The sequence below is a fragment of the Aethalodelphis obliquidens genome, unplaced genomic scaffold (assembly GCF_003676395.1).
Source record: "Aethalodelphis obliquidens isolate GAN/ISIS:26980383/991018 unplaced genomic scaffold, ASM367639v1 scaffold87, whole genome shotgun sequence".
NCBI classification, from domain to species: Eukaryota; Metazoa; Chordata; class Mammalia; order Artiodactyla; family Delphinidae; genus Aethalodelphis; species Aethalodelphis obliquidens.
Genome location: NW_020838031.1, coordinates 1,249,339 through 1,267,620, shown reverse-complemented (window position 1 = coordinate 1,267,620; position 18,282 = coordinate 1,249,339). Strand labels below are relative to the sequence as shown.

General features: G+C 37.3%; 1 protein-coding gene across 1 annotated transcript in view; it reads left to right on the top strand.

Annotated features, from left to right (window-relative positions):
• NUP133 (nucleoporin 133) overlaps window positions 1–17,372 on the top strand; it is a 57,482-nt gene extending 40,110 nt beyond the window's left edge. The window contains exons 20-26 of the mRNA XM_027094142.1: window positions 70–228; window positions 6,201–6,336; window positions 7,917–8,035; window positions 9,579–9,659; window positions 10,406–10,470; window positions 11,765–11,853; window positions 16,341–17,372. Of these exons, the coding sequence (XP_026949943.1) occupies window positions 70–228; window positions 6,201–6,336; window positions 7,917–8,035; window positions 9,579–9,659; window positions 10,406–10,470; window positions 11,765–11,853; window positions 16,341–16,477 (786 nt within the window). The 3' untranslated portion in view covers window positions 16,478–17,372. The remainder of the gene's footprint in view (window positions 1–69; window positions 229–6,200; window positions 6,337–7,916; window positions 8,036–9,578; window positions 9,660–10,405; window positions 10,471–11,764; window positions 11,854–16,340) is intronic.
• Window positions 17,373–18,282: the final 910 nt, after the last annotated feature.

Genomic DNA, 18,282 nt, shown 5'->3' with positions numbered 1-18,282 from the left:
GCCCCAGAAATGTAGTTTTAAAAACTGTATTACTATATATTCTTGAATTCTTGGCTTTGTTCTTTATAGAATTTTTCAGACTTTCTCTTCCGTTGGTATCTGGAGAAAGGAAAGCGAGGCAAATTATTATCTCAGCCTATTTCTCAACACGGACAGTTGGCCAATTTTTTGCAAGCTCATGAACATCTCAGCTGGTTACATGAAATTAACAGCCAAGAATTAGAAAAGGTAAGAAGGATTCAGCTATATGGAGCAGATGTAGGCAATTTTTTGTTTAGTTTTAACTAGTTTAGTTTTTTGTAGTTAAATACTACTTATGGATTTTTTAAAAATGTATATCTCCTATTCTCTCACATAATTTGATAAAACTATTTTTCATTTATGATGGTACTGCCATTACTTGTTATATCTCAGTAAAAAAAAAAAATGAAGACTATTATGATTTGACTGTTATTACAGTAAAATAAAGCACAAAAACTTTAACACATAATTAGCAGTTATTGGCCTTTTTTTGTAATGAGTATTTTCTTGTAATAAAAATGTTCAAATTATCAGTAAAAAGAGTACATGAATTAAAGTTTGTCCTTGACAGGGTATTGACGTGAGAGCAAATGTTGGGATTTTGGGGGGTTTTTTTGGCTAGGCTCCTGTTACAGCCCTTTTTTTTCTTGAATTGGGGTATAGTTGTTTTACAACGTTGTGTTAGTTTCTACTTCACAGCAAAGTGGAGTTCCCTGTGCTATACAGCGGGTTGTTACTAGTTATCTATTTTATACATGTTAGTGTATATACGTCAATCCTAATCTCCCAGTTCATCCCACCCCCCACTCCCTACCCCCCACTTTCCCCCCTTGGTGTCCATACGTTTCTTCTCTACATCTGTGTCTCTGTCTCTGCCTTGCACACGGGTTCATCTGTACCATTTTTCTAGATTCCACATATATCCATTAATATATGATATTTGTTTTTCTCTTTCTGATTTCACTCTGTACGACCATATCTAGGTCCATCCACGTCTCTACAAAAGACCTAATTTCATTCCTTTTTATGGCTGAGTAATATTCCATTGTATATATGTACCATATCGTTTTTTTCCATTCGTCTGTTGATGGACATTTAGGTTGCTTCCATGACCTGGCTATTGTAAATAGTGCTGCAATGAACAATGGGGTGCATGTGTCTTTTTGAATTATGGTTTTCTCTGGGTATATGCCCAGTAGTGGGATTGCAGTAGTGGGATTGCTGGGTCATATAGTAGTTCTATTTTTAGTTTTTTAAGGAACCTCCATACTGTTCTCCACAGTGGCTGTATCAATTTACATTCCCACCAACAGTGCAAGAGGGTTGCCTTTTCTCCACACCCTCTCCAGCATTTATTGTTTAGATTTTCTGATGATGCCCATTCTAACCGGTGTAAGGTGATACCTCATTGTAGTTTTGATTTGCATTTCTCTAGTTAACGATGTTGAGCAGCTTTTCATGTGCTCTTGGCCATCTGTATGTCTCCTTCGGAGAAATGTCTATTTAGGTCTTCTGCCCATTTTTTTATTAGATTGTTTGTTTTTTTGATATTGAGCTGCATGAGCTGTTTATATATTTTGGAGTTAATCCTTTGTCCGTTGATTCATTTGCAAATATTTTCTCCCATTCTGACACTTGTCTTTTCATCTTGTTTATAGTTTCCTTTGTTGTGCAAAAGCTTTTAAGTTTCACTAGGTCCCATTTGTTTATTTTTATTTCCATGACTGTAGGAGGTGGGTCAAAAAAGATCTTGCTGTGATATATGTCAAAAAGTGTTCTTCCTATGTTTTCCTCTAAGATTTTTATAGTGTCTGGTCTTACGTTTAGGTCTTCAATCCATTTTTTTTTTTTTTTTTTTTTGCGGTACACGGGCCTCTCACTGTTGTGGACTCTCCCGTTGCGGAGCACAGGGTCCGGACGTGCAGGGTAAGCGGCCATGGCTCACAGGCCTAGCCGCTCTGCGGCATGTGGGATCCTCCCGGACTGGGGCACGAACCCGTGTCTCCTGCATCGGCAGGCGGACTCTCAACCACTGCGCCACTTCAATCCATTCTGAGTTTATTTTTGTGTATGGTGTTAGGGAGTGTTCTAATTTCATTCCTTTGCATGTAGCTATCCAGTTTTCCCAGCATCACTTACTGAAGAGACTGTCTTTTCTCCATTGTATATCCTTGCCTCCTTTGTCATAGATTAGTTGACCACAGGAGCATGGGTTTATCTCTGGGCTTTCTATCCTGTTCCATTAATCTATATTACTGTTTCTGTGCCAGTACCATATTGTCTTGATTACTGTAGCTTTGTAGTATAGTCTGAAGTCAGGGAGTCTGATTCCTCCAACTCTGTTTTTTTTCCCCTCAAGAATGCTTTAGCTATTCGGGCTCTTCTGTGTCTCCGTACAAATTTTAAGATTTTTAGTTCTAGTTCTGTCAAAAATGCCATTAGTAATTTGATAGGGATTGCACTGAATCTGTAGATTGCTTTGGGTAGTATAGTCATTTTCACAATGTTGATTCTTCCAATCCAAGAACATGTATATCTCTCCGTCTGTTTGTGTCATCTTTGATTTCTTTCATCAGTGTCTTACAGTTTTCTGAGTATAGATCTTTTACCCACTAGGTAGGTTTATTCCTAGATGTTTTATTCTTTTTGCTGCAGTGGGATTGTTTCCTTAATTTCTCTTTCTGATCTTTCACACTTAGTGTATAGGAATGCAGGAGATTTCTGTACGTTAATTTTGTATCCTGCAGCTTCACCAAATTCATTGATGAGCTCTAGTAGTTTTCTGGTGGCATCTTTAGGATTTTCTATTTATAGTATCATGACATCTGCAAACAGTGACAATTTTACTTCTTCTCTTCCAATTTGTATTCCTTTTATTTCTTTTTTTTCTCTGACTGCCATGGCTAGGACTTTCAAAACTATGTTGAATAGTAGTGGCGAGAGTGGACATCCTTGTCTTGTTCCTGAATCTTAGAGGAAATGCTTTCAGTTTTTCACATTGAGAATGATGTTTGCTATGGGTTTGTCATATATGGCCTTTATTATGTTGAGGTAGATTCCCTCTATGCCCACTTTCTGGAGAGTTTTTATCATAAATGGGTGTTGAATTTTGTCAAAAGCTTTTTCTGCATCTACTGAGATGATCTTTATTCTTCAATTTGTTAATATGGTGTATCACACTGATTGATTTGCATATATTGAAGAATCCTTGAATCCCTGGGATAAATGCCACTTGGTCATGGTGTATGATCCTTTTAATGTGTTGTTGGGTTCTGTTTGCTAGTATTTTGTTGAGGATTTTTGCATCTATGTTCATCAGTGATATTGGTCTGTAATTTTCTTGTTTTGTAGTATCTTTGTCTGGTTTTGGTATCAGGGTGATGGTGGCCTTACAGAATGAGTTTGGGAGTGTTCCTTCCTCTGCAATTTTTGGGAAGAGTTTGAGAAGGATGAGCGTTAGTTCATCTCTAAATGTTTGATAGAATTCACCTGTGAAGCCATCTGGTCCTGGACTTTTGTTTGTTGGAAGATTTTTAATCATACTTTCAATTTCATTACTTGTGATTGGTCTGTTCCTATTTTCTATTTCTTCCTGGAAGAAATAGAATGGAAGCTTATACCTTTCTAAACATTTGTCCATTTCTTCCAGGTTGTCGTTTTTATTGGCATAGCATTGCTTGTAGTAGTCTCTTAGGATGCTTTATATTTCTGCAGTGTCCATTGTAACTTCTCCTTTTTCATTTCTAATTTTATTGATTTGAGTCCTCTCCCTCTTTTTCTTGATGAGTCTAGCAAATGGTTTATCAATTTTGTTTATCTTCTCAAAGAACCAGCTTTTAGTTTTATTAATCTTTGGTATTGTTTTCTTTGTTTCTATTTCATTTGTTTCTGCTCTGATCTTTATGATTTCTTTCTTTCTACTAACTTTTCTTTTTCTTCTTCTTTCTCTAGTTCCTTTAGGTGTAAGGTTAGATTGTTCATTTGAGATTTTTCTTGTTTCTTGAGGTAGGCTTGTATAGCTATAAACTTCCCTCTTAGAACTGTTTTCACTGCATCCCATAGGTTTTGGGTCGTCGTGTTTTCATTGTCATTTGTCTCTAGGTATTTCTTGATTTCCTCTTCGATTTCTGCAGTAATCTCTTGGTTATTTAGTAATGTATTGTTTAGCCTCCATGTGTTTGTGTGTTTTACGTTTTTTTCCCTGTAATCAATTTCTAATCTCATAGCATTGTGGTTGGGAAAGATGTTTGATATGATTTCAATTTCCTTAAATTTACCAAGGTTTGATTTGTGACCCAAGATGTGCTCTGTCTTGGAGAATGTTCCGTGTGCACTTGAAAAGAAAGTGTAATCTGCTGTGTTTGGATGGAATGTCCTGTAAATATCAATTAAATCTATCTGATCTATTGTGTCTTTTAAAGCTTCTGTTTCCTTATTTATTTTCATTTTGGGTGATCTGTCCATTGGTGTAAGTGAGGTGTTAACGTCCCCCAATATTATTGTGTTACTGTCGATTTCCTCTTTTATAGCTATTAGCAGTTGCCTTATGTATTGAGGTGCTCCTATGTTGGGTGCATATATATTTATAATTGTTACACCTTCTTCTTGGATTGATCCCTTGATCATTATGTAGTGTCCTTCCTTGTCTCTTGTAACATTCTTTATTTTAAAGTCTATTTTATCTGATATGAGTATAGCTACTCCAGCTTTCTTTTGATTTCCATTTGCATGGAATATCTTTTTCCATCCCCTCACTTTCAGTCTGTTTGTGTCCCTAGATCTGAAGTGGGTCTTTTGTAGACAGCATATATATGGGTCTTGTTTTTGTATCCATTCAGCGAGCCTGTGTCTTTTGGTTGGAGCATTTAGTCCATTCACGTTTAAGGTAATTATCGATATGTATGTTCCTATTACCATTTTCTGAATTGTTTTGGGTTTGTTTGTGTAGGTCCTTTTCTTCTCTTGTGTTTTCTGCTTAGAGAAGTTCCTTTAGCATTTGTTGTAGTGCTGGTCTGGTGGTGCTGAATTCTCTTACCTTTTGCTTGTCCGTAAAGCTTGTGATTTCTCCATCGAATCTGAATGAGGTCCTTGCTGGGTAGAGTAATCTTGGTTGTAGGTTCTTCCCTTTCACCACTTTAAATATATCATACCACTCCCTTCTGGCTTGTAGAGTTTCTGCTGAGTAGTTAGCTGTTAGCCTTATGGGAGTTCCCTTATATGTTATTTGTCATTTTTCCATTGTTGCTTTTAATAATTTTTCTTTGTCTTTAGTTTTTGTCAGTTTGATTACTGTGTCTCGGTGTGTTTCTCCTTGGATTTATCCTGCCTGGGATTCTCTGCACTTCTTGGACTTGGGTGGCTATTTCTTTTCCCCTGTTAGGGAAGTTTTTGACTATAATCTCTGCAAATATTTTCTCTGGTCCTTTCTCTCTCTCTTCTTCTGGGACCCCTATAATGCGAATGTTGATGTATTTAATGTTGTCCCAGAGGTCTCTTAGGCTGTCTTCATTTCTTTTCATTCTTTTTTCTTTATTCTGTTCCATGGCAATGATTCTCACCGTTCTGTCTTCCAGCTCACTTCTCCGTTCTTCTGCCTCAGTTACTCTGTATTGATTCCTTCTAGTGTATTTTTCATTTCAGTTATTGTAGTATTTATCTCTGTTTTTTGTTCTTTAACTCTTCTAGGTCTTTGTTAAACATTTCTCGCATCTTCTTGATCCTTGCCTCCATTCTTTTTCCAAGGTCCTGGATCATCTTCACTATCATTATTCTGAATTCTTTTTCTGGAAGGTTGCCTATCTCCACTTCATTTAGTTGTTTTTCTGGGGTTTTATCTTGTTGCTTCATCTGGGACATAGTCCTCTGTCTTTTCATTCTGTCTGTCTTTCTGTGACTGTGGTTTTCATTCTGCGAGCTGCAGAATTGTAGTTCTTCTTGCTTCTGAGAGCAAATGTTTTATACATGTCTCTTTTCCCAATAATTAGTGTGGGTGGCTGATACTTTATGTGTAATTACTCTCAGCGTATGGTACTCATCTGTTTTTAGGCTTGCTAGCAGTGACTTGATCTTTCATTGATACAGCTTGGGGGGAAACCAAGTTTGGGTTTTACTTAATCTTTATTGCAACTTGAATTAGTATCCAAGATTTTATCATAGTTTTCATATTTTGTTTATTGTAGGCTCATGCAACACTTCTGGGTTTGGCAAATATGGAAACTCGTTACTTTGCAAAGAAAAAAACCCTTCTTGGCTTGAGTAAATTGGCTGCATTAGCTTCAGACTTTCCAGAAGATACACTGCAAGGAAAAATTGAAGGTAAAATACAGTATTTGAACAAGAAGACATACAAATCAGTCATACTGTCAGTGTATTCTTAGAATGTGCTCTTGTTATCATTTAATGGGGTCCATTAGAAACAGGAGCCATCTCCTTTGAGAGGAGTGCTTTCTATTCAGTGTCCTTAGGCAATTACTCAGTTACATAATTAGGATTCTCTTTTTATGGAAAAAGTAATTTGTGCCTTAAATAAGAATTCCTAAAGAGTAAATTCAAATGATTTGAACAGAGTACTCTGATTACACCCCTAGTGACTCATATGCTAAGAAGAAACTGCAAAGAAACTTGACATTTACTCAGTGGGTTTGCTGTAGGTGGTGGTAATTCTGTAGTGGTGGTCTGCTGTAGGTGGTGGTTTGGGAAATTCTTCCTCATTCTTTTATTTTTAAACGCTAATAGTGCCTTTTGTTCTAGAGAAGTGTGTATATGTTCTGCAAGGCTGGCTGGTAGTCTGAAAGGGGAGCTGTATTTTAACCTGGCCACCAGAGTTAGATCATGTTAATCAAAATATCTTAACACAAGGCTTTATTATTGCTGGTTCCCCCCCAACTTCTGGTCATCACTTTGCATTTTGATCACTTCTTCTTAGCTTTTGCTTTCTTAGCACAATGAGAATATTTTCAGGTCTCAGTAATTTCCTACAGACTATTATCACAGTGTATCTAATTGAAGGGAGTAGATTTTTAAGAGATAACTTTCTATTGGTTATACAAGTTTAATTATGGAAATTAGTAAAGTATAGAAAAAACAACAACAACAAAATAAATTGTCTATAATCCCACTGCCCTAGAGATAATTACTGTTACTTTTTTAATCCTCCCAGTCTGTTTTCTTAGGTATGGAAATTGCACAAAACAGTTTTAATTTTTACAAGCTTGGGATCATGTGGAATGATGCCAGTATTTGAATGAGCATATCTGTGATTTAGTCACTCCATTTTGCTGTAACTGCTGTTAGCAAACAGTCCTCCGTCCTTTTTTCCTGCAGCCCAGCTCATTCTCGTGGGTGAAGCCAGGTTATGATAGTTTATGTAAATCAAAAGCTCCTGTCACCCTATCGTATGGCGATAAATAACCATTGCTGGGTAATAGGTCTAGTGCACAGTCCTCTGGCTTGTGTTTTTCCTGGCATGTACTCATGGTGGCTTTTAAGTAGATCATTTCCCTTAGTGAATGAAATTATACTAGAAACTCTGGTAAAGTGAAAAGTAGTACTTTACAGAGTAACCTTAAAATGGCCTGAGAGACCTCAGATTTGGGGGACTTGTGCTTCTGAAATCCATCTGCTCTACAGTTGCTTCAATCTGTAGGTTTGTTTTCTTAGCTCTTCTCTCCCCTCCTAATATTTCCGGTTGCTGTGATAATCCACATGACTTGGATCAAACCCTGAATATTTGTAACATAACTAGGAATCAAGAATAAGCAGAATTAATAACATTCTAGGATCACTGAATTAGTGATGGGATTACCTTTAGAGCTGTTCCATTTCTTTTTAAATTCAGATTTGTTTATGACAGCGCAAAAGTGAATGTTTCCCCCTCCCCCTGTGTTGCCTCCTAGAAATGGCTGAGCAGGAGCGCTTCCTGCTGCACCAGGAGACGCTGCCTGAACAGCTGCTGGCCGAGAAGCAGCTGAGTCTCAGTGCGATGCCGGTACTGACTGCACCACAGCTCATTGGCGTACGTGCTTTTCAAATCCCTGCACCACTTCGTAGTCTCAAAACCACCTCAGTGTTTCCTGGACCACGTAGTACAGTTCCTCAGAGTAGTCATCTCTCCATTTCTTATTTTCCTGGTCACTTTCCCCTGGAGTCAGGTGTCAGAAGCTGCTTAGGAGCAGGGTGCCAGTTAGCAGAAAGCAGTGGGTCAGCCTCTGCCCCCCATAGCTCTCTGCCTGTTCCTCAAGACGCTTATCCAGGCGACCAGAAGAAATTACTTCCATTGTGCTTTTCTAGTACAGGACAGATATGTACCATGAGACATAGTTCAGGCTCTTCAAAAACAATGGTTTTAGGAACTGGATTTGCATAGCCTCTAAGTGCCATCGTCACCATTTCCCTCTGCAACATAGCACATTCCTGAGGACATAGCTAGATTAGGGGCTGCAACCCAGATAAGGTAATTTTGTTGCTGTGCACACTTAATAGCCTTAATTCTGCTTCTCTCTTTTCCTTTCAAGAAAGCATTTCCAATGCAAAAGTGGGGTCATAGAATCACCTTGAATTGCCCTAATTATGTTACTAAGAAAGCAGACAATTCAAAAACTTCAGTATTTTAGTCATTATTAGTAACACATTTCCTATCATTGAGCTCACAGCAGCCTCTCCTGATAGAGCACATTTAATTTAAAAATCTAAGGGGCTGTTGCCTCTAAGACTCACCATTATTTTATGTATTGGTAAGAAGGAAAAAGTTGTCCAAATTTACCTTGATACTGAATCAATTTTAATACTACCTTCCAATTTCAGGGATGTTAACATTGTGGGGAAAAAAGGTTCAGAAACAGTGAAATAAAATATTGTTTTCAAGTGTTGTAAGACAATGACAACAAGTAGATAGCTTTTCTTCTGAAATGGTTTGAGTATTGTCTTTGCTGTTAAAGGATTATGTGCAGTATTTTAAAGTGAAATTTGTTATGTTATAAATAATTTTTGGAAAAAGAAGTTAGGAAAAATTCAAATTGATATTGTTAATAAGGCAAGCATTTTTCTGATTATAAAATTACGGGACATTTATGATCATATAGTCAGCTGTGATCTACCCAACCAGGGGTAACCATTGGTAACATATTGGTGTGTTTTGTTATCTCTTAAGTAAACTGTAGACCAACTGCATGCTTTCTCATAGGTCTCAATTTTTAAAACTATTGAAAGGGCAACATTTCAAAAGCATTATAGCCAGCTTTAAAAATGCAAGGACAGCTGTTTATTACAGAGTATGCTTGAAAGAGTACTGAAATGTATACTATCTTGAACTTATGAATATAAATTTACTGGCATTTTAGAAGTATGTATACCAAGTTATACAAGTTAGTTACTGTGAATGAACATAGGTGTGTTTTAAAAGACAGTTTGCTGTGAGGTAGATGGAATTTAATTTCCAAACGTGTTGCTGTTCTTTGCTATAAAGATACCTATAGACGTGATGACTTCTCTGTAAATCTCTCCAGTCTTGGTTATATGAAGAGTTAAAATAATTCTCTACCTTATTTAACTTGCCATAGCTGTATATCTGTGAAGAAAACAGAAGAGCTAATGAGTATGATTTCAAGAAAGCTTTGGACTTGCTTGAATATATTGACGAGGTAAGTAAAATCACTTGATGATCTCAGGCAAGGATCACAATTTGTGTATGGTTTTCTGTAGAACTGAGTACATCTTGAAAATGTCTTAATTTTAAAAGACTCTCAAAAAAATAAAAGACTTTCTGGTTCAGCTACCCGTAACTCTTGGAATACGTATAGCTCTTTAGAAAAGCTGTCAAGAGATCTCACCTCTTGATAATTCTCACACATTTCCAGGTGTCTTTTTCCCTGCACAAATAAAAAATGTTGCTTTTCAAGGTCCTGACATATTTTTTCTCTTTCATTTATTGAGTCGTTGTTAGTTTCTCAAACTGATATGCTGCTTGCCAATTTATTCTTCATAGTATTCACCCTAAGAGAAGCTGTTTCTCAGCCTTCTTTGAAAAAAAGATTATAATGATAATTCTGTAGGGTGAGTAGTCGGCCCTTCAACTGAAAGTAGTTTGGTAGATTATAAAGACAATAATATGTTGGCTTTTATGTTACTCTGTTTAAAATCTTGACTCTCTCAAGCTTCTTGATAAAATCAGATTATCTCAGAATAATCGGAAACAAATTCACACAAAGTTCTTAATAGTTTTACTCTTCTGAGTAGTATTAACGTCTCAAAGAAAGGGAAATTTTTTAAAATTATAAATTAAAGCATCATAATATTTATGTGGAATTAGGAATTGACATAACTCAAATTTAAGCATGTATTTTTTTAAATCAGGACTTAATGAGGATTTTTTTGTTTTGCTGTGAAGGAGGAAGATATAAATATAAATAATCTAAAACTGGAAATCCTTTGCAAAGCTCTTCAGAGAGATAAGTAAGTTCCCATAGTGTGAATATAAGACATGGTTTTGGAAAAGGACTCTTTAGGAAGATTATGATACCATACACATCAAATCGTTTTGTAACCTAATTGCATTGTAACGTATATTATAAAAATGTTAATGGTTTCATCAGCAATCCTAATGTTTTTATTCAATAATTAAGGAATAGCTTAAGGACTTGGGGCCACTGGTATAAATCTCTACTTTTGATTTTAAATTTTACACTGTCAGTTGGCACAGAAATGTGTATGTTCCTTATTTTCACAGAAGTTGGGCCAGTTCTGCCAAGAAAGACTTGAGGCTACAAATTTTTTTTTTTTTTGAATAAGAAGTTAGTACAGTTTGAGAATCAGTACCCTCTTCTAAGTTATTGCGACGTCTTTTTCACTGTAATCTCCCTACATAGGAGGATTTCTGTCCACTGGAACGGTGGTATTAAGATTCAGTGGCAAAGAGAGACAGAATAATCAGCTGTAGAGACGGATTTTTCCCACGGAAAGAATTTTAAAGAGAGCATGACTTGAGTGCTAAAAGCCTTCTCTACTCGGTTTTCCTTTTTCCTGTGGCTTTGAGAAATTGCAATGGAACTATTTTTACTAAAGCATTTCTTCCTCTAATCACTCCCAGATAGTTAAAATTGTTGTCAAATTTGGTCTTGGAGGTCATCCTCCGAAGCATCTAGCTCTGCCTGTTGGATTCTCCTTCGCAATCATAAAAGATGTATTATGTCATTTGACTGGAATACCTTGTCTTGGCTTCCTGATTAAACACTCTACGGTATCATGAGGGATATAGCCATTGATTACTACAAAGGAGTGGTTCTGTGGATTTGTATTTCAGTAGTAGATAATCTCAACTAGATAAAGGAAGCTTTTTAGGTTACACCAGACACTGGTTGCCATTTTACTTTTATGAGAAACAGAATATAACATTCTTTAACTATCACCTGTGCTCTGAAGGGTCATACTTTAGGGTCGTTACTAGGTTGTTACATATAGAATTTTCTCGGGAAAGATACCTCACTACTTGGTTTTGACATCAAATACATGCTGGTTATATTGGGCAAATAGCTACCTGAGTATAGCATCTCCTATCTATTAGAGAGACTCTGGGTATATCCAACATTTAATAAAGCTCCTTTATTTAAATAGTTTTCAACAGTATCACAAAACTCAAGATTCTTCACCCCTTACAAACATCAAAACAAATCCACAATAGCAAACACGTCATTTGTTTCAGATTGTGGCCACAGTTCCCTTTTCTCCTCACAGTGCTTTTGTTTTCTAGCTGGTCCAGTTCAGATGGTAAAGATGATCCAATTGAAGTATCTAAAGACAGTATATTTGTGAAAATCTTACAGAAACTTTTAAAAGATGGTAAGTGGTTTGTTCATGTTGGAAATTAGTGTCGCTCCTCAGTTTTAGAATCTTAGAATAATGGGGATTTGCCTAGGTGTCAAATGCCAGGGGGTTAAAATTAAACGGTATCATACTTAGAATTAGAGAAACTTGTTTAAAATAAAGGAAGGGCTCTTTCCTCCCCTACATGTTGGGGAGCTGTGTCATGGTGGAGTTGTCGTCTGCTTGGCCACTTAACTCTTGTGAAGATTGAAAACCTAAAATGTGACTTTTTTGGTATATCCCGTACTGAACTGGCCATACCATGCCTGAGAGCAAACTACAAAATGTTTTATCAATTCATTTTGGACATTAATACTATAAAATTAGTTTTAAGAACAAAATAAGGGGCTTCCCTGGCGGTCCAGTGGTTAAGACTTCACCTTTCAATGCAGGGGGTGCGGGTTTGATCCCTGGTTGGGGAGCTAAGATCCCACATGTTTCAGGGCCAAGAAACCAAAACATAAAACAGAAGCAGTATTGTAACAAACTCAATAAAGACTTTAAAAATGGTCCTCGTCAAAAAAAAAAAAAAAGAACAAAATAAAAGGAGACAGGAAGGGAGTATGTTTTGTATATGTTTTGTACCTAAGACAAGTGAGCAAAATTCCATTTGCTGATCGAGGTGCAAGTAAGTAAAGAAGCGTTTATGGTTAAATGTTTATTATGAAGGGAGAAGATGAATTAGAGGGTACTTAACTTTTACTTTAATATAACTGGAGGTTAATATATGGAGAAAGACTAGAGGTGAGAGATTTTCCACATTTTATACATGAAGACAAGTGTGGCTCATTTGTTGTAGAATTATTAAATCAAAATATATGATGATGGGCTTCCCTGGTGGCGCAGTGGTTGCGAGTCCGCCTGCCGATGCAGGGGACATGGGTTTGTGCCCCGGTCCGGGAAGATCCCACATGCCGCGGAGCGGCTGGGCCCGTGAGCCATGGCCGCTGAGCCTGCGCGTCCGGAGCCTATGCTCCGCAACGGGAGAGGCCACAACAGTGAGAGGCCCGCGTACCGCAAAAAAAAAAAAAAAAAAATATATATATATATATATACACACACATATATGATGATAATCCAGGCAGTGTGCAAAATAGGCTAACCTAGTGTTTACCAATCTTTTCAGGTGTAAGGACACTCTCTTTAATACCAGCTGGAAAAAAGTACACAATGACAAAAAACCACAGTAAATTCAGCAGCCCTTCTAAACGGATGTGGATTTTATTCATGATGCTGACATTTACACACATTCGGAAATTTCTGTACATATATCTACAAGACACATTATTTAATCTACATAAGACATGCGCGGCCCAGTGCCTGGTACATAGTAGTCACCCAACAAACATTTGTTCTTTGAATGCCTAGAATTATTTTACAGATTCATAGCCCCAGTTCTTCTGTAATAGATTCCACTCTCCGCTCCTCTGCTTGAGAATCACTGGCTTAACCGAAATGACGGGGGCCTCAGAGAAGCACTGCGGAGCTCACCACACCAACCAGTGTGCCGAGGGGAAAGGGCGCTGAAGTCGGCGTTTACACGCCGGAAGTTCACTCCGGATAGAGCTGTCCACCTCAGCATTGACCTGGGTGTTTACTTATGAAAAATGAATACTTGACTACCCCACATTGACAGTAGATTTACTGAATGCTTTTATTTTCAAAGATGAATAAATAACACAAAGGCAATTAAGCCTTTTCATTGTCAAAAAAATAAAAAATTAAATAATGAAGGGGTATAGCAAAAGAAAATATCTTTTGCTTAAAAATACTTGAAATTCAGACAGAGTTAAAATATATCTATTAGGCTTTCTCTTTGCTAGATTTGGAATTGAAGAAATAACTGGATATGGTTGATTTCTCTGTGCTGTTGAAGAGATTCATTCGGACCCAAATCTGATGCTTTCCATGAAGTTAGCTCTTGTAAAGGTGCCACTGAACCGAATTGTGGCTAATTAAGTATTCGGTGCTATTTAAAGTTCACTTTTCAGTTGTTGCTATTTTTAGATTATAAATCATAGATGGAAAACAGAAACCTATAATTTTACAAAAAGAATTATTAAATTTTGACCAAAGGACAAAAACAAGTGGAAACTATTATATATAAATTATAATACATAATGATATAATATGTAATACATGTATATTAATAACATACATTTATAATATTATATATATATTATAAAACCAAGCCAAAGACATTTATTTTTGGAACCTTTTAATAATATAGCTTCCATGTACAAGAATAAATGTTTTTTTTGTTTTTTGGTTTTTTTTTTTATTTTCTTTATTTTTGTCTGTGTTGGGTCTTTGCTGTGCGCAAGCTTTCTCTAGTTGCATCAGTGGGGGCTGCTCTTAGTTGTGGTGTGTGGGCTTCTCACTGCAGTGGCTTCTCTTGTTGCAGAGCATGGGCTCTAGGCGCACAGGCTTCAGTAGTGGTGGCACGTGCACTCAGTAGTTGTGGCTTGCGGGCTCTAGAGCGCAGGCTCAGTAGTTGTGGCGCAGGGGCTTAGTTGCTCCACGGCATGTAGGATCTTCCTGGACCAGGGCTCGAACCCATGTCCCCTGCATTGGCAGGTGGATTCTTAACCACTGTTCCACCAGGGAAGCCCAAGAGTAAATGTTTTTTAAAGGGCAGATTCTGAAGGTAGATATAGATAGCTTCACATTGTATTTCATAGACTTGGGCAGCCCAACAATTACTTCAGCCTGTGGAATGAATTCAGCCTGCATATATATTTAAATTACCCACCTGGAGCTTTTCAGTTTTTACATGTTATTAAAGTACATTATACGTACAGAAAAAAATGCACGTCATTGCATGGAGTATAACATTTTTCCTAATTAGTCGCTGGCATTTAATAGTTGAGAAGAGTTCTTACGAAAGTCTTGTTTTCTGACTTGTCTTAAAAATCAAAAGATTTGCCTATACCAGACTGAAATATTTACCTGGCAGCTGTCAGCTGGAGCTGATGAGCACTGCCCACTTTGAATGGGGCGCTGGTCCTAAGTTTACCAAAGCCCGTAGGCCATCTTCCTCATGGTACCTGCCAGGGCTTTGCAGGCATTTGAGTTTTTTTGACTCCTGCTCTAAAGAAAAATAAACCATCAAATATTATGTCTAACAGAAGGCATGCATTATAAAAATAGAAGTTAAATAAGATTGTTTTTTTAAGAGAATTAATCTTTAGGAAATTAATGTGATATTTTCACAAGTGTAATGCTGTTTTAGAGAGAAAAAGTCTCTCTTGAAAGTTTTAATTTTAATAAGTGATATATAAATATTGCAGATTTAGTCTCATAACACTTATGAGATTTTTTATTGTATAATAATTAAGTATCAAAAATGGTGCTAGGCACTTAGATGGTATTAAAAATAAACAGTATTTGATTTTGAGAAACTTATGATAATGTAACAAACTATAAAATATTGCCTTATTAATTTAAAATGTTTCCTCCAGTTCTCTTTATTTATAAAATGAGAAAAATCGTACATACTGTTTTGTGACTACACAGATGCGCATTGGCTTTCCAGCTCAATAGAGGACTGACTGACGAAGACATGGTTCTTCCCCCTCTCCAGTTGTAGAGAGAAACTGTAATACATTTGGCGACACTGTAGATAGCTTTCACGGCAGTGTTTCTACTAAATTATTTTCCTGAATAGGAGAATATTGTTTGAAATACTTGTTTTCTTCTCTTTTTTAAAAATTTTTAAACAATTAAATAAACTTGAAATACAAAATAAAGTTGATCAACTTCAAGGAAAATACATATTACCAAAGTTGACTCTAGAAAATAATTTTTTAAAAATTAAGCAGACCAATCACCCCAGGAAAAAAAACATTAAAAAGCGGTTCTCAAATAAGCACCTCTGCAGTGAAGCATTTCTAGAGTGTGGGAAGACCACCCATCCAAGCAAAGCAGTGGATCTTTGATCTGGGAGACAGATAAATGTCTGAAAGTCTTTTAAGAAGATATGGTATAACTTGTCTTCCTTGATAATTCAGATTCCTGTCTTTCAAATTTTACATGTGGATTATAAGCAATCTTTCACTGATACCTTCTACCTCTCACTATACAGCTGCTTGGAAAGCTGTTTCCTCGGGCTTGAAATACTTATTTTCAAGTGATTATTAGTTTAAAACTTCCACACCGAAGGAATGGCTTAAGCTGTGGAGAGACATGAAAGTGTTTCAGATTGTATTAAAGACTTTAAATAGAGTGGATGTTTTGACCACTAGGGCGAAGAACAGTTACGCAGCCCCTGCTAAGTAAGGAATGTCATATTCTCAGGCCTGCGAGTATGCTTGGCAGATGGGAAGGAATTTAGAACAGAGTATTTCCCAATAGCAGAGTGACGTTATATTTTAAATAGAAGCACAGGTGTTTTTGTCATCAGTCATCTCAGTTCCTTTGAGAGTTATGTGAAAAAAAAAAACGTTCTGTGTTTGTGTTTATAGGCATTCAGCTCAGTGAGTACCTGCCAGAGGTGAAGGACCTGCTGCAATCAGACCAGTTGGGAAGCTTGAAGTCCAATCCTTACTTTGAGTTTGTTTTGAAAGCTAATTATGAATACTATGTCCAGGGACAAATGTGATTTTGCTAAAATGGTCATTGTTCCTGAAAATTTGTATGAGTGTGTCCTTATAAAAATTTTAGACCTTAAATATCTAGAAGTTTGTACAGTTTTATAACATGTATTCCTGAACTTTTTATACTGTATTTGGAAGCTACTACAAAATAGTTGTATGACTGTGGTTTTAGTTTTTGTTTACATGATAATTTTTTCTTCCTCTTTTCCTTGTGAAGTTTATCTGTGGGTTTCATACTTGCTCCCCTTCCTTTTTATCTCACTCCATCCAGGGCCCTGGTTCTGGCTACGTGTATGCACGGGTCACTTCTAGGCTTCAGCCTCTGTAACTCTAAAAATGGCAAGACTGCACTAAGTTGTCTCTGAAATTGCTGTGGCTCTGGATGTTACGTACTGGACAGTGTCTGGAATAGTTGGTGTCCATTTTGGTTAGGTCTGGGGAAAATATCTAGTGGGATAAATGTCAAAATTTGCTAACTTATTATGAAACTAAAGGACAAAGTGGGCCTAATTCATTGTGAGCTTGATAACTGATTACTTCACTGGGAAAAATGTCAGACTTTTCTACATAAATAATAGAGTATTAATAAAAGTATTTTGGTGAATAAAACATATTTATGTGGCTTTCTAATCTATCTGTAAGTTACCATATAATAGGTTATAACCTGTCAGTATGGGGACTCAGTCAGGTTTATGCATTTTCAGGATGATTTACACTGAATTCCATCTTTACCACAGTCTGTCTAGCTAATCTAAGGTGTGTGTAATGCTAGAAACCTTTATAGGTTTTCTTAATGTGGCAACTGATTTAACTGAAGAGTAGTTGTTCTCAAAGGTTTGTCCTGACCAATGTTGTCACTCAGTTTTTATCGGGCTTTAAATAAAGATGGAGTTGCTGGCATATTCAGGCTTTGGCCCAGTTGAATCCTCACTAAACAACTTGCTCCAACAGCTGAAAAGGTCAGGAGTTAAATATGGTGAAGAGAGTCCGGTTCCCGGCTTCGCAAAGTGCAGCTCTCGAGCGCTGTCCCCTGCAGGCTTTAGACCCCGCCTCTGAGCATGTGTGGAAGGACGGCTTCATGGAGGAGCTGCTCTCGGCCGGCCGTCACCAAAGGAGGGCCGTCACCAAAGGAGGGAAACGGGCAGCCTCGCCTCTGTCTGCAGCGCGGGGCGCAGTTAGGGATATCCTGAAGGGCACTAGGGGAAGTTAGGGAGAGGAACTTGTCAGACGGCACAAGAATTCTTGTGTTAGAAGACTTTGGTTTTACCAAAAGGTGAGGGCCCTACGGTTCTCACCTGTGAGATCCTGTCAGGTGATGCTGTGACTGGGACACAGGACCCTGCCACCTTCATGCGCTGCCACAAACCCAGTTATCCCCGTGTGACGAAAGCCAGTCTGACGATGACCCCGGCCCATGGACCCGAGGATGTGCAGCTGCCGCTCTCACAGCAGGATGGATGGTTGTCTCATTTTGAGGGAGAAAAAGGCTCTCTCTTCTACCCCTGTTAGAGATGGTAGCCATAGCTCCAAAATGGTTGGGTTTCTTAAAAATTATTTTAACAGGAGTACTGAAATTAAGGCCTAAAATATTGAGTAATTTTTTCTTCTAAATTTTAAAAATTTGTTGCACAACGTAGTCTTCATTAAAGAATTAATGATTTTTATATAAACTGAGTAGTTGACGATGACAAAGTGTAAAGGTGCTGTAAAGGGTGAACATGTTTACTAGGAAAGAGAAAGTGTACTGACTTGGAAAAGGTTTTCTTCACTCCTGTCTTTGAACGCTGCTTGAAAAGTCACAGCTTGTGGC